At 54.1% G+C, this 25,209-nt stretch overlaps 10 protein-coding genes across 10 annotated transcripts; 7 read left to right on the top strand and 3 right to left on the bottom strand.

Annotated features, from left to right (window-relative positions):
• The first annotated feature begins 269 nt into the window (after positions 1-269).
• Positions 270-1,783, top strand: BGZ61DRAFT_438150 (uncharacterized protein). Its single transcript, XM_046244212.1, has one exon. It carries the CDS (start codon positions 324-326, stop codon positions 1,644-1,646), a length of 1,323 nt encoding a protein of 440 aa, XP_046112141.1. The 5' UTR covers positions 270-323; the 3' UTR covers positions 1,647-1,783.
• On the bottom strand, positions 1,784-2,304 carry BGZ61DRAFT_438149 (uncharacterized protein). Its single transcript, XM_046244211.1, has one exon. The coding sequence runs from the start codon at positions 2,172-2,174 to the stop codon at positions 1,968-1,970; it is 207 nt and encodes a 68-aa protein (XP_046112140.1). The 5' UTR covers positions 2,175-2,304; the 3' UTR covers positions 1,784-1,967.
• Positions 2,305-3,395: 1,091 nt separating this feature from the next.
• BGZ61DRAFT_337694 (uncharacterized protein) lies at positions 3,396-5,228 on the top strand (the record flags this gene model as incomplete). The annotated part of the gene is made up of 3 exons (XM_046239066.1): positions 3,396-3,567; positions 3,633-4,035; positions 4,091-5,228. The coding sequence occupies 3 exons, from the start codon at positions 3,396-3,398 to the stop codon at positions 5,226-5,228; spliced, it is 1,713 nt and encodes a 570-aa protein (XP_046112139.1).
• A 93-nt stretch (positions 5,229-5,321) lies between these two features.
• Positions 5,322-6,375, top strand: BGZ61DRAFT_13902 (uncharacterized protein). Its single transcript, XM_046237264.1, has one exon. The coding sequence runs from the start codon at positions 5,414-5,416 to the stop codon at positions 6,302-6,304; it is 891 nt and encodes a 296-aa protein (XP_046112138.1). The 5' UTR covers positions 5,322-5,413; the 3' UTR covers positions 6,305-6,375.
• Positions 6,376-6,432: 57 nt separating this feature from the next.
• BGZ61DRAFT_438145 (NADP-dependent oxidoreductase domain-containing protein) lies at positions 6,433-7,895 on the top strand. The gene is made up of 3 exons (XM_046244210.1): positions 6,433-6,841; positions 6,895-7,466; positions 7,519-7,895. Exons 1-3 carry the CDS (start codon positions 6,790-6,792, stop codon positions 7,882-7,884), a joined length of 990 nt encoding a protein of 329 aa, XP_046112137.1. The 5' UTR covers positions 6,433-6,789; the 3' UTR covers positions 7,885-7,895.
• A 667-nt stretch (positions 7,896-8,562) lies between these two features.
• Positions 8,563-11,399, bottom strand: BGZ61DRAFT_408003 (WD40-repeat-containing domain protein). The gene is made up of 2 exons (XM_046243185.1): positions 10,931-11,399; positions 8,563-10,867 (listed from the first exon to the last, which is right to left on the bottom strand). Exons 1-2 carry the CDS (start codon positions 11,048-11,050, stop codon positions 8,909-8,911), a joined length of 2,079 nt encoding a protein of 692 aa, XP_046112136.1. The 5' UTR covers positions 11,051-11,399; the 3' UTR covers positions 8,563-8,908.
• A 120-nt stretch (positions 11,400-11,519) lies between these two features.
• Positions 11,520-12,625, top strand: BGZ61DRAFT_438139 (ATPase, F0 complex, subunit E). Its single transcript, XM_046244209.1, has 3 exons — positions 11,520-11,812; positions 11,955-12,138; positions 12,248-12,625. Exons 1-3 carry the CDS (start codon positions 11,792-11,794, stop codon positions 12,319-12,321), a joined length of 279 nt encoding a protein of 92 aa, XP_046112135.1. The 5' UTR covers positions 11,520-11,791; the 3' UTR covers positions 12,322-12,625.
• Positions 12,626-13,160: 535 nt separating this feature from the next.
• On the top strand, positions 13,161-15,664 carry BGZ61DRAFT_488734 (family 66 glycosyltransferase; the record flags this gene model as incomplete). The annotated part of the gene is made up of 5 exons (XM_046250140.1): positions 13,161-13,287; positions 13,388-13,411; positions 13,471-14,145; positions 14,196-15,339; positions 15,394-15,664. The coding sequence occupies 5 exons, from the start codon at positions 13,161-13,163 to the stop codon at positions 15,662-15,664; spliced, it is 2,241 nt and encodes a 746-aa protein (XP_046112134.1).
• A 1,075-nt stretch (positions 15,665-16,739) lies between these two features.
• BGZ61DRAFT_525492 (uncharacterized protein) lies at positions 16,740-19,499 on the top strand (the record flags this gene model as incomplete). Its single annotated transcript, XM_046252773.1, has 2 exons — positions 16,740-18,125; positions 18,174-19,499. The coding sequence occupies 2 exons, from the start codon at positions 16,740-16,742 to the stop codon at positions 19,497-19,499; spliced, it is 2,712 nt and encodes a 903-aa protein (XP_046112133.1).
• A 923-nt stretch (positions 19,500-20,422) lies between these two features.
• On the bottom strand, positions 20,423-24,861 carry BGZ61DRAFT_407998 (uncharacterized protein). Its single transcript, XM_046243184.1, has 3 exons — positions 24,490-24,861; positions 23,400-24,418; positions 20,423-23,335 (listed from the first exon to the last, which is right to left on the bottom strand). Exons 1-3 carry the CDS (start codon positions 24,512-24,514, stop codon positions 20,762-20,764), a joined length of 3,618 nt encoding a protein of 1,205 aa, XP_046112132.1. The 5' UTR covers positions 24,515-24,861; the 3' UTR covers positions 20,423-20,761.
• Between the last annotated feature and the right edge of the window lie 348 nt (positions 24,862-25,209).

Genomic DNA, 25,209 nt, shown 5'->3' with positions numbered 1-25,209 from the left:
CTGGACCATGCACTTGCATCGCGCGCCTGAGCTTGTTGTGAGGAGGATGGATGGGAAAGGAAGGAATTCAGAAATTTTCTTGATGGAGAAGATATAGGTGCTGACTGTACAAATACGCTAGACCATTCGTGGCCTACCCTGTGCCCCGCAATCTCAGGAGGGCGCCGGTGTGGCGGTGCATCCGAGATCCTCCGCTATCAGCGGTGTGGCGAATCTTATCGCTGCATAAAGCCCCGTCACGATCCATCTGGGTGCCTTAGACTTGGCCTCCACACCTCAACTCTCCAACTCCCGTTGGATTGACACTGACGAAACTCTTCAAAATGGCTTCTCTGGAAGCGCTGTGGGGTCCAGCGACCCGACGGCTCCTCCGGGTCGCTGTGGCCAAAACCACAAACGTGGTTCGCGCCAAACTGGTCGTTCTGACGCGCCCACTCCAGACCGAATTCCAAACCATCGGACTCAAGTCCGTCCGACTTGCACGACAGCCAATCCACCCTGTCGCGGTTCTCCGACAACAGAAACGCAACCCCAGATGGTTCTCGACCTCTGCGGTCCAGAACTTTAGCCGCGCAGCCAAGCGGTTCATCAGCACCGAATCCAAGTCTACCCGATTTGACCGATCCAAGCTACCGGTGTCCAACACCTCGCAACGAGTTGGACGATCCTCTGGCCGTGCTCCTTTCGCCAGCACCCTTCGCCCGAACTTGACGGGCGGCGCAATGCCTCGATCTGCTGGCGGCTATAGCTTGGGCGGTGGTGCCCGGTACTTCTCGCATACCCCCGCAGCTCCGGCTCAGGTGGTACAGAATGTATCCCAGGCAATGAGGGCCTTCTTCCTTTCCGGCCAGAAGCTCCGCTACGACGGCCTGGATTCTCGAGGTGGTCGGCAATACCGTGCCGTCTCGCCCATCGAGGACGAGGCGATGCACAAGTTCTCATCTATTCCCCGCACCTCCCCCGGCTCCTTCATCGACTTCAACCTCAGCCCTACCGTGACCGCTCTCAGCCCCCTTGCTGCCGCGATCCCCGTTGCGTCCGAGGCCTGCGGCTTCAAGGCCAATGCTGCGACTGCTGGTGCCTCCCTCAACACCGAGGGATTCCTCGATTGTCTCTCGGCTGACTTTGGCCGAGCATTGAAGGACCTAACAGCCATCTACGCGGACCTTCGGCGTCTTGCCATTTTAGGCGATTTACCGATCCATTTAGAGCAGAAAAACATTCTCCGCGTTCGATTCCCTGGAGTCGATGCTGAAACCATTGAGCGACTATGCGATGACATTGGGATTCAGCGTGGGATTGTGGGCGAAGATGCCGACTTTGGTGTAGCAGTCGGTGTTCCGATGGCCCTCAGATTCCCCTTCGCACCGGATGTCCCCAAGTCTCTCATGTCACTCGGCGGCTCAGTCCGATCAGTGGAGGGCTATGAATGGGATGCGTCCTCATCGTTGGAGGATGATGACTTCGTCCGAGAGGCCTTCATGGATGAGGTGGGCGACAACCCATGGCTTTCTGATCTTGAAGGCTATGAGACGATGTCGCCTCCTATGAGTTCAGGCGGACACCCATCCGAGGATTTTGAAGGTCTCGAAGGGATCTACAGGTTCTTGGAGGAATGTGATCGGGGCCAAGGCATGGTCCGCTGAGGTGTGTTGAAGCAACACGGAAATGTTTTCATGTAAAGCGACAAATTGCAACCATCTACACTCTTTTGTACAATTTTTTTTTTTGAAACGATACCAACAAATTGCTTAGTTATTAACTAGCAGATAAGAATCAATTGAATTTTCTTGAATTTATGACAGTCAAGTTCTGTTCAGTGTAGACAGCTCCCTCACCAAACCTCGAGTGTGGCCGATGCTTAATGACGTGGTGATTTGATCTTTCGATGCAGACTTCGTACTTTCCAGTGGAATAACACTCAATCCAGGTCCCTTATATCCCCGTAAGATGCACTGGAGCTAGCGCTAGGCCCTTGATCCGCTCACAGGCTTCCTGGGCGTCTCTGGTTTCGTATGGCGGTCTGGTGCGTTGGCATCCGCTTTTTGAGAGTGGCGAGAGGGAGGCTTCTGGTCAAGCAAGGCGGTCTCTGTAGAAAGGCGCTGAAGAAGCATCCCAAAGGAGATGAGTTCAGCGCATCGGGTCTCGCACTCGATGGAACATGACGAGTCCATCGTTGCGACGGTGAATTGCGTGTTGATGGTATGGGTGGCGTTGCGTTGAGTCTGATCGGGGCGGAGATGAAGGCGCTGTACAGTGGGGTGGCATCACTGAAATACGGTGGGGCTGGCCGATAGATTATCGAGATGCCCAACCTCGGCGCAATTGAGATGGACTTAAACGGCAATGAGATTTTCAACTTTGGGTCGGTTAATAGCATATTTCTTCAAGGGTAAGCTTCCGGTATAATAGGAAGGAGATCGATCTACTCACCGAGTACGAGGCCATCAATCGCACTAAGACACAGGCTTTCGAGAAGATGCTGCGTGAGTGAAGGAAACTTGCAGTATAGGGAAAAGGGCTGGCGGGCTAGATGTGGAACAACGTGGTATGCTTTGTTGGTATAAACCAAACGTGTCTATATCTGGTCTTGTATAATCAGAGTACATTGAGCAAGAGGAAGACATGAGCGTAACCTGCGGCGAAGGACTACGTGGCTCTCTGCCCCGATCTATATCTCTTCTACCCGGGATCCTGGAAGAATTTCGGCAGCCAGGATGGAAGGTGCACAATGAATAAGACAGAATCTTTTTGGAGGACGATGAAGAATTTGACAATGAATCCGACAGTCTTGAGCATACATTTGACTAGGTGTTATGGAGTGCTGCAACGTGGAACATCCCAGACTGGGACTGTTGCAACTTGTACCTATTTATGGAGCGCACAAAGAATATGTTGGCCTGGGAAGAAGACGAGGAAAATGGCACTTCGATATTGAATGCTTGAGAACCGGGATTTTCTTTCTTTCGAAAAGCCTTGGTGCAAAATTGCCTCCCAGCAGTGGCGCTTCTATCAAGTGGCACAACATCATGAGATTGGGTTAGTAGGGTGAGAGAGAATGAATGCGTTCTGAAGCAAAGGGACACCACAAAAGCGACAAAAGTCGAGGATAGATATTTTTTAAACGTATATATACATGATTAGAAAAGAGTGGGATATTTTCCAATTACTCCCATTTGCTCTGGATAAAATGGCGCAAATACTTGCCATGTTTGATGTCACTTCTGCCAATCCACCAACTAACTCGCTCACTGGAAGCCACCGCCTTCACAAGTCGCAACCACAAATTCTGCTGCCTGAGCACCGTCTCTCAGCATATCCACACCTCAGAATCCCTAGAGCATGGCCCGCAAATTCAACATTCCTCACTCATAGCGCTTTTTCCGGTTTCGATAATGCCCGCGTCACACCGCATCGGACAGCGCGTGTCCTACGACGGAGCCCTCTGTACGGTGAGGTTCGTCGGCGAAGTCGCAGGCACAGCGGGCACCTGGCTCGGCGTGGAATGGGACGACGCAACCCGCGGCAAACACGACGGCTGTCACAAAGGCGTCCGCTACTTCTCATGTAACTTGCCGTCTGGGAGGGCGCTTTTTCTTCTTTGCTCGGTTTGTCTAACGGACGTGTCTTAGGCATCTCAAAATCGCCCACCGCCGCGTCCTTTGTGCGTCCCTCGCGGCCAGCGGACCCGCCGCGCAGCTTCCTGGAAGCCGTCAACGCCAAGTACGCCGGGGAGTACACCCTCCCCGACGGTCGCAGAGCCGCCGAGGAGATCATCTTCTTCGGGAAGCGCGCCGAGGAAGTCGGCTTCGAGAAGATCCGCCGCAAGCAGGCCAACGTGGGCGAGCTCAAGGTCGTCATCGTGGAGGACTTGCAGGTGCTGACCGCCCTGGCCGACGACGAGGATGAGGGCACCATCACCAGGACGTGTCCCAAGATCACGCAGCTGGGTCTCGGCCGCAACTTGTTTGACCGGCTGGGTCCGGTCATGGATATTTGTCGTGAGCTGCCGGCCCTCAACAGTTTGAACCTCGGGTATGTCCCGCTTGCCCTACCACAAACAACGCCCAGATTGCTAACATCGGCACAGTGGCAGCCGGTTCCAGGGTCTTTTGGACGACAGCTCCGTAGGGGCATTCGGTGGTGTCAAGGAGCTGGCTCTTGAGGAGACGATGATGAGCTGGGAGGAGGTATGCCACCTTGCGGAGAAATGCCCGTCCCTGACGACCCTCAATGCCAGCTCCAACCATCTGCACACTCTGCCCATCATCAACTACCATAGCCTGGCATCCACTCTGACAACCATCAACCTCGAAATCAACAACTTTACAACTCTTGCGGACGTCGGCGCTCTCGCTCCCCTCACTACGCTCCGCAACATCCACCTCAAGGGAAACAACATCACAGCCCTTGCCCCAGAGGACTCCGAGGCACCCATCTTCTCCCCATCGGTGCAGTACCTTGACGTGTCCTACAACAACATTCAATCCTGGTCATTTATAGATCAGCTCCAGAAGCATCTGCCTGGTCTAACGGGCCTGCGGATCAGCCACAATCCTGTCTATGATGCCGCTGATGCAGATGCCTCTTCTTCAGAAGAGTCTCACATGTTCGCCGTCGCCCGGGTCGCCTCGCTCCAGTCCCTCAACTTTAGCCAAATCACCACATCCGATCGCTCCAACGCGGAGATGTTTTATCTCTCCCGGATTGGCAAGCAGCTCTCAGCCGTAGCGGAGACCGAAGAGGCCGACATCCTAGCGCTTCACCCCCGCTATGCAGAACTATGCGAAATCCACGGCGAGCCCAGCATTGTTCGCCGACCAGACGTCAACCCGGCCTTCCTCGATGCGCGACTCATCAATGTCGGGTTCCACTACCAGGATGGGGAGGAGAGGGCATCCAAGATCCCGAAGTCTTATGACATGTACGCGGTGAAGGGCATCGCCGGGAAGCTTTTCGGCTTAGCTCCGCTGAAGCTGGGGTTGATCTGGGAAACGGGAGAATGGGACCCCGTCGCTGGGTTTGACGATCAAGAGGGGGACAGCAGTGACGAAGAGGAAGCGGAAGAAGAGAGGGAACGCCAAGGGATAGATGCGCATGCGACAGAGGATACTTCAGGCAAACCGGGACGATGGGTCAAGAGAGAGGTGGAACTAAAAGACGGCCCCAGGCAGCTTGGGTACTGCGTCGACGGGCTTGACGTTAAGATCCGGGTGGAAGCACGATAGAAACATTTACTAGCCCGTGTTTGTCTCGCAGCAAACCACCGGCGATGCGTCACCGCACTGTTCTAGCAAACATGCGGCTGCCCGTATGCGCGGGCCCGGCCTGATATAAGGACACCACATCTGCATCCGCAACGCCGATCTGGTTTTTCATTACCAGTTCTTCGTCACAATCTCCCCTTGCCAAAATGCCTTCCCCAAGGCCTCTCTTCTTCCTCATCCGTCCAGGGCTGGAGCGGTTCACCACGGCGGGCGAGCTCATCGTCCAGCCCGGCACCATCGTCCCGCTCATCCCCATCGACTTGCTCCCGGAATGGCTGGATGTCGGCGGCGTTCCTCGCAGTCTCCGACCTGAAGAGACGGTGGGGATGACCAACCTTGGGTCTTTTCACGCCGAGTCCGACTCCTACCGCCTCAAGTTCCACCGTCTCGACGAGGACGCAGAGAGCCAGGACCAGGACCAGGACGAAGTCGGCGACGAATCGGACGAATCTGCAGCCCGCTCGCCTAGTTCCTGTTCTCCTCAGCCGCCGTCCAGCGTCGGGAGCGTCGCAACTCGCAATACTCGATCGAAACCCGCCCGCCGCGCGCCCCAAGGCCTCGCATCTAGTCGCTACAACAACCCGACCCCTCAGCGTTTCGCCTCCCCTCGTCCACGAGCCGCCTGGACCAAATCTGCCAAGCCAAAGGGCTCCTTCTGCCGTTACTGGTGTCACCATGGTACGTGCAAATGGGGTGCGGTATGCCGGTACCAACACTCGATGCCAAGAACCTCTGAGGAACTCGCCATGGTCGGCCTGACGGACTTCCCGGATTGGTGGCTCGCCTCGACCGGTGTGATTTCAATGCCGCCAGGGCTGCATGACAAAGGAACGCATAAGCCGTCGAAAAAGCGGAAGCAGAGGAATATTCCGGTTCCGGTAGGAGGATCGCAACTCGAGGCGAGAGCTCTTGTCAGTGAGCACCAGGCTCAATCGGTGAAGGACAAGGACTCGGAGACGGAGGATCCTAGGGAGGAAGATGAAGGGATTCCTCAAGTGCACGTGGATAAATCCGACGATTTCTTGATTGAATTTTAATCGCAACTACAGTCTAGGTTGCTTTGTACTATGCTATGTCCGTCAATTTACGTTTGCTGCACCAATTGAGGGGTTCCCGAACGCCATGTCACATCATTAACTCCGTGATCCGAAAGCCGAGAGGCAAGCAGCGCCAGACCACTAAAAACAGTCCTCTCAGGGAGTGGGTACTTTTGAGTCTTCCAAAACGGCATATTTGAGCTACCGTCCATTTCGTATCCCTGAAAGTGGGGGTCTTGCGATTCGAAGAGTCCGTCGGCTTTACAGAATGTTTCGAATGTAAAGCCGACGATGCTGCGTCGTGGAGTTTAGGTGCTCCGCCGATTGTAAGTAGATCGCACGAATAGCTGAGGGATTGAGAGGAGTCTTACACGAATATATATACGCTGTCCAGGTCTGTCAATACCGATACTTATCAACATCAAAATCCCATCGTCTTCATTCTTCACTATTAAGATTTTTATCATTAACATCTAGACATCACCATGGTTCAAATTCTAGGAAAGGAAGTCGGCAATCTGGGCTACGGCCTTATGGGTACGTTCTCTCAGCAAGGATAACAGCATCGTGATGATATCTAACACCATCAGGCTTAACCTGGAGACCTGTTCCCCCGCCTTTGGACCAGGCCCTGGAGGCAATGCACACTGCGCTTGAGAAAGGCTGCACTGTGTGGAACGCTGGCGAGTTTTACGGAACACCAGAGTACAACAGCATGACCGTGCTTAAGCACTACTTTACCAAGTACCCCGAGGACGCCGACAAGGTCACCCTTTTCATCAAGGGTGGCGTGGTTCCCGGGCAATTTAGCCTGGACGGGTCGCCCGAAGGCGTTCGGAGATCACTCGACAACATCATCGCTCAGCTTGGTGGGACCAAGAAGATCGACGGCTTCGCATACGCGAGGAGAGATCCTTCCGTCTCTCTCGAAGTCACTCTCGGGGTTATCCAGAAGGAGTACATTGACACGGGCAAGATTGGGGGCGTTTACGTTTCCGAGTGCAGCGCTGAGACCATCCACGAGGCTTCAAAGCATGCCAAGATTATTGCAGCAGAGGTTGAGCTGAGCATGTTCAGCCCGGACATCTTGAACAACGGGGTTGCTGCGGCGTGTGCCCAGTACGACATCCCGATTCTGGCATATTCTCCTATCGGGAGAGGTGTATGTTGAACCCGACGGTACTCCACATTGGCCACAGCTAACAAGAAGCCAGATGCTTACGGGAAGATTTACCGATGTTTCCGACGTCAAGAACTTAGGGATGATTTCTCACTTCCCCCGATTCCAGGCAGAGGCGTTGGAACACAACCTCAAGCTCGTCAACCAAGTCAAGGCTCAGGCAGAGAAGAAGGGATGTACTCCGGCCCAGCTTGCCCTTGCGTGGCTACGAGGTCTCAGCAACAGCCCCGGCCTGCCAACCGTCATCCCCATCCCGGGCGCTACCACCAAGGCCCGGGTTGAGGAAAACGCCGTGGTCATTGAACTAAGTGAGGAGGAGATGAAGACTATCAACGACATTGTGCACAGCTTTCAGGTGTCCGGGACCCGCTACCCTCAGGGCGCGCCAACCGAGACTTAGGAAGAGAAACATGTGTTGACACTATTTAGACTTGTATTAGCATCATCTAGAGAAGTAGAGGACGACAGAAAATGATTAAGTTCGCGCTTCGCTCAGCAAAAAGGTGTCAACATGAAACCAAAGTAGCGTGATGCCACGATGGAATTCAGAATTGCAGAATTCATAAAAATGAATACATCATGAAAGTGTGTTGAAGGAAAATGTGAGAGGACACGACTTACCATTTACCAGGATCCATCAACCGCGCCATATTTGGGAGATCCCCCCACCAGCGGCAAGCATTGTGAACCAGAATTGGTGATACCGAGGCTCTTGTCATGGAATTGAAGATGGTCCCAAGGGCGCACCATGCGCACGGGTAGGTGCCTCATCCATGAAGGGGAACAGTTGAAGGAAGAGTAAGAAGAGACGTGAGGCTCGCGTCGGAAAACTTGATATGAGCGAGTGGAACTGGTGTCACGTGATTGGATACTCCAACACCAGCTCCCTGCTACCTACCCATCATCTGTAACTCTTGAGAATGAAGCACTCTGACTGATGGTATGTTATTTTGTTCTCGTATTGCCTTTCTCTTCTCATTTGATAAAGGCTCTATCACTATCAATGAAGATGAAATTTAAAATAAAATTTGCACATGAGTCCCTTCATGGCATCATAAATGGGGCCGTAAGGGACAGCCACCAGTGACACTGCGGCATCTTGATATGAATGACTGGGAAATTAAATATTTTTGACCATAAAACGACACTACCTAAAAGCAGACCAGCACCCATCCAGCCGATGATCGCCTTGAGCTCCAAATGATGCCATCCCGGTGGCTAAAGCAAGTTCTGCAGGGTAGGCCAAACAAAGCAAACGCGGCCATCTATCTAAACAAAGTTAGCATGGTAATCATGCAGTTCGAAATCATTGATCGTTCTAATCATACTCTTTGGGGTATACAGGATAAGTATCTATTGCCAACAATCTCAACAACAGAAATCGTGTCCAGTGTGCTGTCTGACAATCCTCCAACAACAGCGCGCTAAACCATCACCGCGCCATTCAGGCCAACCGCCTCAAGGCGATTCACAAGCTTCTTGACGTTTGCCCAATCCTCGTGCTTCGAACCCTCCTTGCCACCCAAACCGCTAGCCACCTCAAACACGGTCAAGCAGCCATCGATTCCACCGGTGGCGAGACGCTTGCCCTCATTCCGCTCCCAGGCCACTTTGTTCAAACTCTTGGAGAGCTGGGTCCTACCGCCCTTTCGAGGACTAGGCGTTAACCGTGAAACGGGCTCCTCGGTCTCCACAGCAATGTCCCAGAGCTCAAGAAAGCCGGCCCCGTCTACCAGCGCGAAGACGCTGGGTTTGGTGGGCGACCACTTTGCGTCGTACACGACATCCTCTCGCATGAAGTCGATCAATGGCGCAATACTGCCGTCGCCGGTACCGGTGGTGGAGGAAGCCGTAGGAGCGCGAACCTTCCAGAGCTTGACGCTCCAATCCAAAGAGGACGAAATGACAAGATCGCTGAGATCGACCGGTCCTTTAGCGGGATGGAAGTCCACTGACATGATAGGCGCAGTGTGGCCCTTGTAGCTGATCTTCTTGTCGACGCCAGCCTTGGCTCCGGCGTCGTCATATCTGCGACAAGGGAAAATAGTTCCCTCCTCGCTGCCGACGAGGAAGAATGTGGGGTCGGCTTCAGGGAAGGCCAAGCATGTAGGGCTCACGTCCTCGACCACCACCTTGGCCTGACTAGGGTTCTTCAACTCGAGGAGTTCCTGGGGCTGTGCGAACACGTCCATGCTCCAACCGCAAACAACACCATCTGTAGAGCACGAGATGATGTTGTTGGCGTTCGGGGTACCGACGATGTCGACCGAGTAGATGGGATGGGCGTGTCCATATCCTGTTAGTGGTGTTTTCTGAACAGGCGCTGCCTTGGCTCTCGTATCCCAAAGCAAGACCTGACCACTGTACGAGCCGCCGACAATGAGGTTGTTGTGGTAGGGGGAGAATTTGGCTGTCAAGATATCCGACTGAGCAGTGAAGACATACTCTGGGCGGTCCTGCATGTGCATATTCCACACCTGGACCAGACCATCGGGTTCGTGTGGAGCGGTGGGGTTCTTCGTGTACGACGCAAGGAGCAGCTCGCTGAACTTGGGCGAGAAGTCAATTCCACTGATCATTCGCTTCTTGGACCAACGGTCGTCGAAGAACTGAGCAACCTCCTTCACGCGGTGCTTTCCGCGACCGTCCGCATTTCCGCCCACCTCCTCTTCGTCGTCCACATCTTGACCTTGAAGTGCATAGTCTGTGAGGATATCGTAGCTCTCTTGATCAAGGGCTCTCTCAATCACCTTGGTCGACTTGTCAAGGAAGTCGATGAACTCATCAGACTGCGCCACCGCATCGAGCTCTTCGGTGGTGAGGTTCCGCGCAGGATGGTTTGTTGACGAAAATGTGCCTTGAGGCACAACGCCATCCGTGAGAAACTCCCTGGTGGCCCTCAGCTCTTCTTCCACCTCCTCCTTAATCCTCTGTCGCAACTCTTCTTCCCGATCCCGCTCCCTCCTACTCAGCCTCTTGCTGGGCGACGAGGTTGTCCCGGGTAGGTCATCAGCTTCTGACAGTAGCGATTGGGCTCGTGGTCTGCTCGGGAGCATCCAGTCCTCGGTGGTCTGGACTCCCTTGCTGTAGGAAAAGACCTCCTTCACTGGGGATGGCGGACACTCGTAGACGGTAGTGAGGGGGGCTGTAGTGAGGCTAATGGGTCGAGGGGGGGCCTGGATGCTAGAAGGAGGAGCATTCTCGGAGGTTTCGTTGCTAATTTCGCCCGCGCTGAGGACGCTGTTGGGACGGCTGCCGCGCAGGGCAGGGGAGGCGGCGCCCCCGGTGGTGGTCGATCCGGGTCTGCTATCGCTGGTTAGGCTCGCGAGGAGGTGCTCGATTTCGCGGCGACTGTCTGCTCTTCCAGGCGTGGGCGATATCAACTGTTGGGGGGCAGGTGTTAGGACAAACACTGGCGCGGAGCGGTGGGATATTGGGGAACAAACGTCGTTGGGGGCGCCGATGCTGGCGCGACCGGCAGTGGTCTGGCTCCGAAGCTCCCTCTGCCGCTTAAGCTCTGCGAGCTTTGCTCTCTTGGCAAGAATCTCATCTCGACGTTGTTGCATTGTGCTTGTTCCACAGTCCCATTACGGGACTGGAAGATGCTGGGGGGTGGGAGCTATTCAAGACGGGACGGTGAAGGAAAGCGAGAGTCAAGTGTCTCAAGACGGAGATTCCTGTAGGAGAAATCAGGGAAGATGGAAGCTGGAAAGAAGCTCAAGCGAAGTTGATGTATGTGTGATGTGTAGGAAGTTGGTGTTGTTGCGCAAGTGTAGATTCCACCTGGTTGATCATGTCTCTTTGTAGTTTTGGCGATCCTTTGGAGCTCACCTCGCCAATCAAACACGGTGCAGAGGTCCCAGAACACTCCAGCGCCCAGAGGGGTTCACCTTCAGCGCCAGGGGAACACTCCAGCACCGGAGGGGAACACTCCAGCGCCAGAGGGGAACACTGCAGCCCCCTGCAGGGGACCACTCTAGCGCCCAGAGGGTCTAATGGGTAGTACGTACCGGCCTGAAGTTGCATCGCCCAAGGGGGGAATGGGCCCGGCACGTGATTCCGCCGGCCGGTTCACTGGCTGCCAGCTCGCCCGAGCTCCCAGCCGCCGGCCGTGGTTTCGCTGCGAACCTGGAAAAACTGCGACTTTTCCCGAGTACTTTTCCAATCCTTCACCTCACGCCGACGCAGTAATTCCCTCGAGCCACCCCGACAGGGTCCATTGACAAGCCATTGTCGACCCCCGACTATCGTATCAACCCTCCTTTCGCTTTCCGACACCGTCGCCCCATTTTGCGACTCCCTTCCTAATGGCCTCGACCGGAGTGAACGTGCGTCTTATCCTCTCCGATTGCCCGATTGCCCGCTCGCCCGCGGCCCAGTCTCGAACATCCCAACCATCGAGCAGAGCAGCGCAGTCACGCATTCAATCGCACCGGATCTGGACCAGGAGGCTAATTGGATAATGTACAGGTTTTGCGGTGGTCTGCCCTCGGACTGGGCGTCTTTTACGGCTTCACCCACCAGCGATCCATCACCAGCGCCCAAAAAGCCGAGCATGCCAAGCACGAGTATGAGCAGAAGGAGAAGTTGATTCAGAGGGCCAAGGCCGAGTTTGCGGCCAAGTCCAACCCCGCCGCCGCATCAGCAGACGATGGTACGTATAGCCGGAACGTAGGGCAATTGGTTGCATTGCAATCAGTTCGACCTGCCAGTGCCCCGCGGGCGCTGCTGCCCAGGAAGACTCGGACTAACCAACGACACAGTCATTACCGACCCTTCGAATCCCAAGTTCGATCTCGAGAAGCTGCTGTTGAAGGTTGCCAAGGAGAACCCGTAAAGTTGTGTCTGGACTGTGAAGGGAGGATACCGACAAGGAGGAGGAGGACGCCGAGAGGACACTGCAACGGTCAGCATATCGACCAACCGTGGAGAGCCAAGTCCTGCCGAGGCCTAATCCGAGTTTCGACCAAGACTCGGTGTATGATTTGAGGATACACGTGGCGGCACTTGCATAGAGGTTTCCTAGGTCCCTGTTCTACAATGAGTGAGCAGGTGTACAATACACAAAATTAGATGACAAGTCGCCAATGGGACCGCGTGTCATGGTTTCCATGGATTCCTGATTTAACGCTCTAGCTGATGATTACATGGTTTTGGTGACACGCCTGTGACGTATTGGTATCGACAATATGACTGACATGGTCGGCTGGCTTGAACACATGCCCCCCTTTGTATTGGACATTTGGGGAGGATAAGAACGCAGGAAGTACAGCCATGGCCCCGCCAAACAATTGAATGGGAGATGGCTTGTCCCGGTGATATCAATTGCACAAGGCTGAGATGCCCCTGCAAAACAATGTCCCCACGGCTCGAGGTTGACGTACATAAAAATGGCTATCTGTTGACTCTGGAGTGAGTGAACTGATGCTCATTGGATGCCGTGCTGACAATAGGGACCCGGAAAAACCGCGGTTCCTGCCGCGCGTGTCTGCCGAGAGCTTCGTGTCAAGGTACGTACCCCCGTATCCACCGCCCCTGCGCCATTCGTTGATTGGCGCCGGTAAGCTCCAAGCTGTCCTCTCGCCTTCGTCGTGGAGGTGACATCTGGGTTTCGGCTTCGACAAGTTGCATCAACTCAAGCGCAACCATCGTCGACACTCGACATTCGCGGCCATCATGACGGCCAAATCCCAGGATCTCCTCGAAGGAGTGACGGCGCCCAAAGTGAGAACATTGCTCCGAGTTGTCATCCTCTTTTTCATTGCTGGTGCTGCCATTTCCAGCCGTCTCTTCTCCGTTATTCGTAAGTCTCCCGAGCAGCCAGCTTCCTCGCCTTGGTTGTTGGCGGCATCATGCCCTCGACCACAATGCATCGAGTCGTCTTGCTAACAGATCCGGCGCAGGTTTCGAGAGTATTATCCACGAGTGTTCGTTACCCCGGCGATTCCAAACTGCTTTTTGCCGTGACGTGCTGACCAGGCCATAGTTGACCCGTGGTTCAACTTCCGAGCGACGAAATACCTTGTTGCCAATGGATTCTACAAGTTCTGGGATTGGTTTGATGATCGCACATGGCATCCTCTCGGTCGGGTTACCGGAGGTACCCTCTATCCCGGTCTGATGGTCACCAGCGGTGCCATCTACCATGCTCTTCGCGCCCTCACCATCCCCGTCGACATCAGGAACATTTGCGTCCTTCTCGCGCCCGCCTTCTCCGGCCTCACGGCATACGCGACCTACCTTCTGACCAACGAGATGACCACTTCGCCCTCGGCTGGTCTCCTTGCTGCCATCTTCATGGGTATTGCGCCTGGTTACATCTCGCGATCCGTCGCTGGCAGCTACGACAACGAAGCCATTGCCATCTTCCTGCTCGTCTTCACCTTCTTCCTGTGGATTAAGGCTCTCAAGCTCGGATCGATGCTCTGGGGTGCGCTGTGTGCGCTCTTCTACGGTTACATGGTGGCCTCGTGGGGTGGCTATGCCTTCATTACCTGTCTCCTGCCGATGCACGCCCTTGTCCTTATCTGCATGGGTCGATACAGCACTCGACTCTACGTCAGCTACACGACATGGTACGCCCTCGGCACGCTGGCCAGCATGCAGATTCCTTTCGTCGGTTTCCTCCCTGTTAAGACCAGCGAGCACATGCCGGCATTGGGTATGTTATATGGGACCCTTTTCTTGACTCGTTTCTGACATTTTAAACAGGCATCTTCGGCTTCCTCCAGCTCATTGGCTTCATTCAATTCGTGCGATCCGCAATCTCTGGACGACAGTTCCAGACTTTCCTTGTTACTCTCCTCGTGGCGACGTTCGGCCTGGGTCTCGCCGGCCTGGTCGCCTTGACCTCCCTTGGATACATCGCTCCCTGGGGTGGTCGATTCTACTCTCTCTGGGACACCGGCTACGCCAAGATCCACATTCCCATTATTGCCTCCGTCTCCGAACACCAGCCGACCGCCTGGCCCTCGTTCTTCTTCGACCTGAACTTCCTTATCTGGCTCTTCCCCGCCGGTGTCTATCTGTGCTTCCAGAACCTCAGAGATGAGCATGTCTTCATCGTGGTTTATGCCATGTTTGGAAGCTACTTCGCTGGTGTCATGGTCCGTCTCATGCTGACCTTGACTCCCGTGGTCTGTGTCGCCGCCGCCATCGCCGTGTCGCAAATCCTGGACACCTACCTGTCCTTGAAAGCCCCCGAGGTTGAAGAGACTCCTGCCGCCGGCACTGACGGCTCTTCCAAGAAGGCAAAGGGCGGCCTCAGGGCTACGGAGAAGCCCAACGTTGGCATCTTCAACAACCTCTCCAAGGTTGTTGTCACTGGTGCCATGACCATTTACCTGCTCATGTTCGTTACCCACTGCACCTGGGTTACCTCTAACGCTTACTCCTCGCCCTCCGTGGTCTTGGCGAGCCGATTACCTGACGGTAGCCAGCACATCATTGATGACTACCGAGAGGCCTACCAATGGCTCCGCCAGAACACCAAGGAGGATGCCAAGATCATGTCTTGGTGGGATTACGGCTACCAGATTGGTGGCATGGCTGACAGACCCACCTTGGTTGACAACAACACTTGGAACAACACCCATATTGCGACTGTCGGCAAGGCCATGAGCTCCCGCGAGGAGGTCAGCTACCCTATCATGCGACAGCACGAAGTCGACTACGTTCTGGTCGTCTTTGGTGGTCTCCTGGGTTACTCTGGAGACGATATCAACAAGTTCCTCTGGATGGTCCGTATCGCTGAGGGTATCTGGCCTGATGAGGTCAAGGAGCGTGATTTCTTTACCGCTCGTGGCGAGTACAAGGTCGATGGCGATGCCACCGAGACCATGAAGAACAGCTTGATGTAAGTTTCGGACTGGTGTATTGAGGATGTTCTCGAGCTAATGATATGCAACAGGTACAAGATGTCGTACTACAACTACAACACCCTCTTCCCCTCGGGTCAGGCTGTTGACCGAGTTCGTGGCGTTCGTATGCCAGATCAGGGTCCCGTTCTCAACACTGTTGAGGAGGCCTTCACCAGTGAGAACTGGATCATCCGCATCTACAAGGTCAAGGACCTCGATAACGTTCTGCGTGACCACTCGGCCGCCGCTGCATTTGAGCGAGGCCAAAAGAAGAAGAAGACTCAGAAGAAGAGGGGCGCTCGCGTCCTCCGCGTTGACTAAATTCTCGGATCAGTAGGGAGTGGATCGGATGGGAATAAATTGGGACGAAATGGTTCTCATGTAGACAAAAGCGCATTTGAGATGTATATCACTGTATGAATTGACCAGGACATAGAGACTGGCTTTCCGTTTCCTTAATACCGTTTGTGAACTGTGTTTGATGCACGTTGGCAGGTTGTGTACGTTGTTTATGAGAGTGAGGATGCGGTGGATCCCTCTGACGAAGAGTTGCCAACACCGGCCCCACTGGTTTGTTGTTGATGCCATCAGGCTCGTTTGTTATTGCAGGTATAAGAAGAAACGAACATGCAAACATGTATGACGTTTGATTGAAAGGGGAAAGAGAGAAACGGAGATGATATTTGAACACAAGGCTATAGATATCTCGTCTCTTCCGCTTCTCTCCCTCTTTCACACATTCCCAGCACACAGAGTTCCGGCATAGGGTTCCAATATCGAAGAGCTCACTCTTGACTTCTTGAAGGATTGAGAAGACACTGATACGACGGCAAGCAGAAGAAGAGGATCCGAGAGACGCCTGTCGGATACTTGCATCGGCGACCAGGTCTCGTCCTCGACGTGCGAGGTAAGTCCATTTATATGGATGCTAAGATGTGACTGACCGCATGAAATATATATAGGTAGATATCCCGACAGCTCTTGGAACTTCCTTGCTAGCAAATAGCTTGCAGCGTTCTACTCTGCGCCTGTCTGGGCGGAGACGGCTTTCCGAGTGGCTGCCAGCTGCCAACGGCCTGCCACAGAAATCCTGGGACGCGCAACAACACAACCAATCCAACTTCTCACGCGGGAGACGCGCGCATCTCAACCTCACCTTCACCTTACCTCCCTCTTGATCTTGGATTTCTCTTTCCCTACCTCCACCTCCACTCCCTTCCTCCTCTTTCCTCCCACCTCCCTCATTTCACTCCCTCCCGCTCCTCCTCTCCAACTTCTTCACTCTCCTTTTAGTTCTGTCATCCATCTTTGGATTATTCAGCTTTCATGCCGGAAAACTACATCCACGACGAGCACCGCCACTAATTCGTTGCGCTGAACATCTAGCTCCAGTGCAATGGCCCGTGGCAGGAAGAACATTCGTCGACGTCGCCAACGCAACCCCTCGGTCGATTTACTTGGTGCAGCGTTTGGATTGCCGTTCTTGCGTCGCGTTCATCGTGCTAAGAGAAGTGTCCCACACATCACGATTGATTATGATTCCGAATCTGACGATGCTGATGTTGTGGAAGAGTCAGTCGCCTCAAGCGATGAGGATGATGACGTATCTGAGGCTCAGTCGGACTCTGTCCCTTCAGTGCGGACTCCTCGCACTCCGAGACGGTATGGCCGACGACCTTCGGTAGCTTCGACTTCGCGCAAAACGCCTCGTCGCCGTTCAGTTTCGAGCCGACGTGCAACACCAGTTTCGTCGAAGCGTGCTGCTGCTTCTTTTGTACAACCGTCGGCCACTTTTCCATCGCACATGCCTGTTCATTTGTCTTCGAAACCAATCTGTATGACCCAAACACCATCGTCTTTTCCTGAGTCTGCTTTACATCCGCCTTTCGCAAGTTTGCCAGTTCAATCGCATCAACACATGTATTATCAGCCGCAATTTGCTTTAGTACCGGCTCCAGCACCTGTTCAGATACCTCAGTATGCAACGACGTCGCTTGCACAGCCTGTTGTTGCATACCCTCAAGCCGTTCCTCATCAGCCAGCTCAGCAACCTCAGGAGAAACCACCTAATTGCGCTTCTACAAGCTGGGCTGAAGGCTCTGGGCCCTTTGCTCAAATATTGGAACGTATCCAGATGGATATCGATCGGAAGATGACCTCCTTGGCCGAACAGCCGCATAATCCAGTCCTGCGCGCTGACTTGCGAAAGCTTCAGGACCAACTCAACGCAACGCTAAACGCAGCAATAGCCAGAAAGAGAGCTTCAAAAGAAGAAATTAAGCCCGATCTTATGTCTAAACTCAAGTCTCGACCCGAAGGCGACCGAGCAAGGTTCAGCAAGGTGGTGGATGACCCTCCCGATCCGGAAACAAGACGAAACCGAACAGGCGGACACTCCCATATCACCAAGCAAGGCACTGAAAGGAATACCGAAGAGAAGCTCAGAGAACATATCAGAGAGAGTCCGGAACCCATACCGAGCAGTCATATTTGCTCTGGATGTGGGTGTGTCCGATCAGTTCTGTTTCATGAGAACCACCCCCTTCATCCAGAGGGAAGACCGATCGTCAACTTCTGCGAGGTCTGTCGCAAAAGGAAAATTGACAGAGGCGTTGTGGGTCACTATCACTTCTGCTTTGGTTGTGGTCAAGTGAGATCGAAATCATTTCAGTGCCAGCACCCGACTATCCCGGGCGATCCCATTCTCCCAAATTACTGTGGCTTGTGTTTGAGAAAGGTAAGGGCTGACGAAGGCATTGCGGAGACGTCCATTCTTGACTTGGTAAGTTGCTATCTATATGGGTGCGAATTAGTTCTGACATTCTTGTAGAACTCGGAAACAGATACCATCCAGGGAAGTGGTTATAGATCCGCTGAGGATGATGACTGTGATTCCCTTCGGGCTCACATCCACTCTAACCATGATGCACGCGGAAGCCAAGGAAAAAGCAATCGACCCAAGATTTTCTCCACCGAGGAGAAATCTCAAGAAATCGGTCAAGAGCAAGTTACTCGCACTAGTGAACATCAACCACACAACCAGCCTCGTCATCGCCACCGCCCAGAACCTCCGAACCTCAAAGTCCATAAAAGCACGCCAAGCCAGGTGGACGATTCACCAAAGTTGCCCTACTGTCCGACGCGGAACCTTAGCTCGGCTGGGCGGCGAGCACAGCGGAACTCCTCGGGTCAAGCCAACGAAGAACAAGACAGCCGTCCTACCAAGACTGAAGCACCTCGGAAATATAAGGCCCCATTTGTGGAAGAATCAAAGTCTGCTCCTCAGTCTCGACAAGGCACACCGAGCCCTGCATTCCTCTCGACAAATGATCTTAGGAAAGGAAAGGCTACGAATTCTGACAATGGACACGGAGATCCGGGCTTCGCGGCTAATGTTGACGAGAGACCTTATTCTTCAGTCAACTCTCGGTCGACAAGGGAAGACGGTCCTCCCGAACGAACAACAACGCCTTTGGACAAAAACATCGACTCCGACTTTTCAGCTGGTTCTCGAAAAAGTTCTTTGAAGTCATCCGGAAGCAAGACTGTCAGGTTCAAGCGGTCCGTGGATATCCGAACACCATGCTCACCAGACTTCAAGCATGATCAATCCCCCATCGGCGGTCACCACCAGGGAACGGGAAGGAAAGATAGCTCTAGGCCTCCTCGACCTGAGATCTCGCCGCTACTTTCTCATCCTACCAAAGCCCCATACGGTACAAATCATGACGATAAGTACGCTGGAGGTCACCACTTTGATCACAACTACGGCGGACCTTCAGTCAATCGCCCAGCTGTCATTCCAAACGACTTCCAAGGACCCAGCAGTACCCCGCGGAGTGTTCCTTCGCCAGGGTTTTCGCAGGGTGCCTTCAGCAAGAGTTTTGGTTCTGAGCCCCCGCGACGAGAGGATTGTGACAGCCCATCTGCCAGGATGAATGACTTCACCAGCAAGTCGTCTCGGGGCCAACATGCTGAGGAATTTCCGCAAACCCCAAAGTCCCAGACTTCGTTCCGCACATCCGGTTTCGGATCTTTCTTCAACAAAGCCGGGAATAGCCAGGCGCCTGGTGATGGAAAGAAACGAGGCCCTTCTCGATCCATGGCTTCGAGTCCAGACTCCTATCGTTTCCAAGAGACTGCCAGAGACCATTAGGAAGGGTTTGGCCATCATTACTTCCCAGACCGTGAAGGATCATCGTCTCCTGACGATCCCCGTGTCTACTCAACACCACCAAATTATGGCGCCCGTACCGTGTTTACTGATCCAGAATATCATTATTTTGCCGAAGATGAATCTTTCTTCCAGAGCGAGAACGGCTATCCTGGAAGTAACCCGTACTATAACTCTTCCAAGAGACGGGGCCCTGGGGCTTCTTCGGAATGGAGTTATGGAAGAGCGAGCGAGCCAGCAGCGCCATCATGGAAAACGGGAAGACCAGGAAAGCGTTGGCCTCGACCAGATGATCTGGTCCCAGAGCCCATCATTGAAGAGGCAAGCTCAGTCAGAAGCCCCTCTCCAGAGAGGCGTACTATGAATATTGGTATGTTGACTCTGCGTCGTAGATTCTTGGCTAACCATGTAATGTATAGAGTACACCGCCGTTACGGACTCCTCCTCTGACAGTGAAACAAGCGACGTGACTGAGATCGACGAAGCTACCTCGGACGACGACCTCGATGAGAGCGACATCATCACAGAGGGGGCAATGCTCCTGCTCAAGGCAGGCGCGAAGATTGGACCTCAGAAGGGCCTCTAGAATGCCACGCGATGAGCGAGATGTGTTATGATTACTTTGGGCTTGAATGTGTCGGGTGGACGGACGGCATGACTACTGGGTGAAAGCTACAATGACGCTGGAGATCTTGGACTCATAGCCACATGGCTCATGCGTTATCACTGTATATGATACCCTGGGATGAAACTCAATCAACTTTGCTCCAACGGTTGTGCCATCATGCTTGCAAGTGAACGGATCCTCAGAGATGTCTGTTGGGTGAATGATTAAGCGCGATCTTCTCACTTCTCCGCCAACAAGTCAACACGACGCTCATAGAAGAATATTCAGGGAAGGAAATGGTTGTCTAATCACATTGGTTGATTTTCTACTATATCTGCGCCTTTCTTTTACCATACACCCACTCATATACCTGTGCCCTACAAGAGGGAGGGCCCAACAGTGCATAATGACATCTAGATGCCTTCACCCGGCCTCCGGGGCGTGTTTCCCACCACATAAAAAAGTAACCGTCCATCCATCCTTGAGCCATCAGCCCAACTGCGCCGCCCATCTTCCTCCCAAATTCATGCGCACGCAATACCCGCTTAGTCCTATCGTCTATTCGCTCCCAAGATCCCGGACACCGTCCCTTGTTTCTCTGTCCTCTGTGTCCCAAAATACCCAAAAGTAAGCCATTCTATGGGGCGGCAAACCCAGTTTCCTTGTCAGGACTGATGCGTGAGAGTTGCGTCATGAGCGTGCGACCAGCGAGTGATGTGGGTGGTGCGCTGGCTGGTGAACCCCTTCGCGAAGGCTGAGTCTGCCTTGAAAGCAAGTAGCTCACAGCCTCCAGTCTCTTGGCCTCGAACAGTTGACTCCTCTCGCGCTCTCTTTCAACATAGCGCTGTCGGTCCTCCTGCTCGGCCTCGGCCTCATCGACCTTCTTCTTCTTCTCGGCGACATCTCGGATTCGTTTCTCCGTCTTTTGGCAGGCTGCGTCCAGTTGCTGGGCCAAAAGTGGAGGCGCAACTTGCAAAGCCTTGTTGTCGCCCCGAGATCGAGCGGACGCGCCCCAGAAGCAGTTGAATGTGAGCTTTGTCTGGTTCTGCGGCTCAGGAGTTCCCCAGACGAGTAGCGTGTCCCCATTGTACACTTGCGTCCAGAGACGGGCAGGGCCTCCGTGGTTTTTCGACTCAGTTGAGGCAAGGAGAAAGCCGTTGATGTGAATACCCAACGTGGCCTTTGTGGATATGTAGAAGCTGTAGGAGTTTGGGTTAGAGTCCCCGTGCCACGGAGGAGACGCCTTCGAAGGATCCTTGGCAGGGTCGTATCCTTGGCCGTCCTTCCAAAGTATCATCTTGAATGCATACTTGGGAACCCGTGATTCAGTCCTCGGTTGGAACACCTGGGTATTTTCGGGGCCTCGACCAAAGGAAATCAGCGAGTCGGTGACCGGAAATGATATTCCTTGAATGGACGAGTCAGGGTGAGACTCGAACATGCCGACCGCCCGCTTGTTGAGCATGTCGTCCTGAATGGGGACAACAATATGGGCGTTAGGTGCAAGGGTATCCGGGATTTGATTGAATTCGACCGGTGCCGCAGTAGGTGGGAACTCCATCGGCTCATCGTCCATGCGCTGATCATCGTGTTTCGAAACATCTCGGGGTGTGGCATTTTGCCCCTCTCGCGACTGTCCCTTGGGAACAGGAGGGAAGTATTTCATTGCTAGATCCCAAAGAGGAGTCCTTCCGGGGGCAAATTCTTCGGTTCTCTCCCGAGCAGCCTGGGTGAAAGCCGCATGCTGAATCTGTGTCATCTCAGGGTATTCGAGGTGCCAGGTCTTGCGGTCTTGTGTCCAAAACGACCTCTTCTCGTATGGGCCGTCGATTTGACGTCCGGATCTTCTAATCTGGGGTATCCGAGCCATCAACTTGTATTCTTCAATTAGATCATTAGCGAGGGTGTCCATATTGCCCTCCGACTTGAGCCTCTTCATAGTAGGCTTTCCGGGAGGCGTGTTTTCGTCAAATTCGTCACTGGTGTCGACCGAACGCGGTCTCCTCTTGCTCGTGTTAAAGTCCGAGGACTGCATGGAATAGTTTGGAGGGGCGAGGTTTTGCACGATGGACTCGTTCCCACCGAGACTCTGGGAGGCAACATCTTCGACCAAGCTCTGGAGCTGATCCGCGGACTGGTTTTGAGCGATGGATATGGTCGTTTGGCGGGAGATGGTACGACGGACTCCACCCTTTGGCGCGACTGAATCGTCAGACTGATAGGCTTCATCCACGTCATCGCCCAGAATCTCTGTTTCTCCCATGCTGGGGTTGCTTGCCTGAAGATTGAGGAAATCTTCCGGGATGACCCCGGAGCTGCCAATGGCAGAGACACCGACCTCCCCAAACAGCCGAGGCGGGTGGGTGTGAGGTCCGAATGTGTTCTCCTTTTCGGATTCTTCGCCCATCGAGTCGCTCACTCTGTCCTCCTCATAGTGATGTTGCTGGAACTGGGAGAAGTTGCCAACCATGTCTTCATCATCCGTGATCTCATCAAAGGATTGTGACGCCTCGATGACTGAGCCCAATGTGGCTAACCAGGGGTGACCGTCCAGTTCAGCCACAGTGGCTCGGTTTTCAGGACGCCGTTGAAGCATCCTGCAGAGAAAGTCGATGGCCTGCTCGGTAATCCCATATCTCTGAAGAGGAGTAATGTTGAGTCGAGACGTCATGATTTTGTGCAACAACTCGGAGTAGCTGATTCCACCCTTAACTGGATACGGCGGGGCTCCCGTCATCGTATAGAACAGGACACCGCCAAGAGACCAGATGTCAACAGCGTGATTATACCTCTGCCCAGGCATGCGTCGGACCTTCTTGCCCCGACTTCGGATGCCATTGTCATCGTACTCGGCATACTCAGTGTACACTTCGGGCGCACAGTAGAGAAGAGTCCCGCAAAACGTTCTCAGGAAGGTCTGTTCGCTGTCAACCATTTTTGACAGGCCGAAATCGGTGAGCTTGATATCGATGGGATCCAAGGAGTTGATTAGGATGTTATCTGGCTTAACATCCCGATGGGTAATGTTGTTGTCGTGTAAGTAACCCAAAGCGCCCAGAAGCTGTTGTGACATAACCCGAACGACTCCTTCATTTAGTACGCCTTGATCTGAGATGAGTTTGCCCAGATCGCCACCAGGGATATACTCCATAATTATGATAAGGAGTCTATCATCCCATTCGAAGTGCTCGATATAGCGTACGATATTTGGCTGTGATACGCAGGTTAATACACTGCTAGAGAGGTTGGGTTGGAGTGTGGTCAGTCAGACTTACGTGCGTGACCCGTTGCATGATCTTCATCTCGTTCTCCACTTTCTGATCCAAAACGCCGTTCTTAATGAACCTTCGCTTTTCAAGTTCCTTAGCAGCATAGGGCAGTCCATCGTACTTGGAGGTGACCCTATGTACCACTGCAAAGGCTCCCTTGCCGATCATGCCAGTCCTGTTGTACTTTCCGGAGCCGGTCCACTCCTTACAGAGGGACTGTGGCGGTTCCCTCTTCTTTGAAGGCGAGCGAGTCTGGGCACGATCCGGTTCATTTGTTTCGGCCCTCCTCAGGGTTGCCTGAGCAGGGGGCTTGAACAGGTCGACATGACCCCCAGGACCGGCAGTAATGGTCTCGTTTTGGCGCTTGAGATTATGACGGGTAAAGAAGTCCTCTACTTTGCTGGTATAAGCCTGGTCGTAGACGTCATCCCGGCGCGGAATTCGAACACGGAAAGCCAAGTCCTTGGCCTCCTGATGGAGGTAGATTCGGATGATGGTGCCGGAGCTCAGGACCCATTTGGTGGTTGGGGGGTCAGTCCTGCCCTTGGTGTTGGGGTGGGAGGCCAGGAGCTGGTTGTCGACGATGGTGCCGTTGGTTGACTGGTCTTCGACCATGACAGTACCATACTCATTGACGTAGATGCGGAAGTGGATGTTGCTCACGCGCCGGAGGGGGTCATTGACGAAGACTACATCGCAGCGAGCCGAGTTGCGCCCAAAGGCAAAGCCGGCGGCCGGGTTCTTTAGTTGGGTCGAGAGTCGAAGAATGATGGCGTAGTTGCCGGAGCTCGTGTGGTTCGTCTGGAAACGACCGGCATAGTCTTCCAGGGCATAGTCGGGTTCGACGGTGTCGGCCTCGTCCTTGCCAATGATGTGGGGGGAGTCTTCGTTGACGAGACGCTGGAGTTCCTGGCGGGCCGAGTCGGAGTGAGGGTACAGGACGCATATTATATCGGAGATGTCTTCGTCAGAGAAGCCAGAGTTCTGCTTCCCGACTCGGCGCGGGTCGAGGACATTCTGGGTCGCTGGCGGGACGGCACGGTTAGCGGGGCGTCGAGGAGGAGGGTGTCGCGGGCGCCTAGAGTGAAGCTCATACCTTGCGTGGGCTCCTCGCCGTCCATTGGGAGGGACCCGAGCAGCCAGCGCTGCGAGGCGATTCCAGGCTGCCGGCGGAGAGGCGATGGTGGGCGGCTGTGGCAAACGGTCTGGCGGACAAGCCACAAGCGCAGGACTCGGGCAATAAAGAGGGCGGTTCGTTCGTGGGACAAAGGCGCAGCGACGTCGAGGTGTCTCAGTCGGATCGGATCGAGTCGTGAAGAGGGCGAGTTCAACCTAAAAGAAAGGAGATGAAAGGGAATGCGTGAAGTGAGGAGGCGAGGGGGAGGAAAAAGAAACGAGAGCCTGGGGAGATGCAGAGGCAGGGACGTCACGGCAGAGGTGCGTGTGCGGTTTGGCTTGGTTGGTTGGTAATGTGCTGGTGGTGCTGGGAATCTTTTTTGGTACGGAAGCTAGCTGAAGGGATCTCTCCAGGACGCTCACGAGGGCGGGACGGCACAGGGGTAGACGAAAGCCCACAGCGGTCTGGATGGCCTGGAGCGCAGCGAGGCAGCGGGGAGTCTGCAGCGGCGCCCAGGGGACGGCACCGCTAAATTTACAGCAGATTGAAAGGAGGCGGGCGGTTCGCGGGAGGCGCCAGGCTACCTCGACGTGGCGGGGTGGATGCCTCAGCAACCACCGGGGATGAACCAGCAACAAGAGACAGGTCACGCCGCCTCTCACCGTCCGCGGCGCGTGCGAGCTGCATACGGGACGCGCA

Source organism: Ilyonectria robusta (assembly GCF_021365365.1).
Source record: "Ilyonectria robusta strain PMI_751 chromosome Unknown BGZ61scaffold_1, whole genome shotgun sequence".
In the NCBI taxonomy this organism is placed as follows: domain Eukaryota; kingdom Fungi; phylum Ascomycota; class Sordariomycetes; order Hypocreales; family Nectriaceae; genus Ilyonectria; species Ilyonectria robusta.
This window is presented reverse-complemented; position numbering and strand designations above follow the sequence as displayed.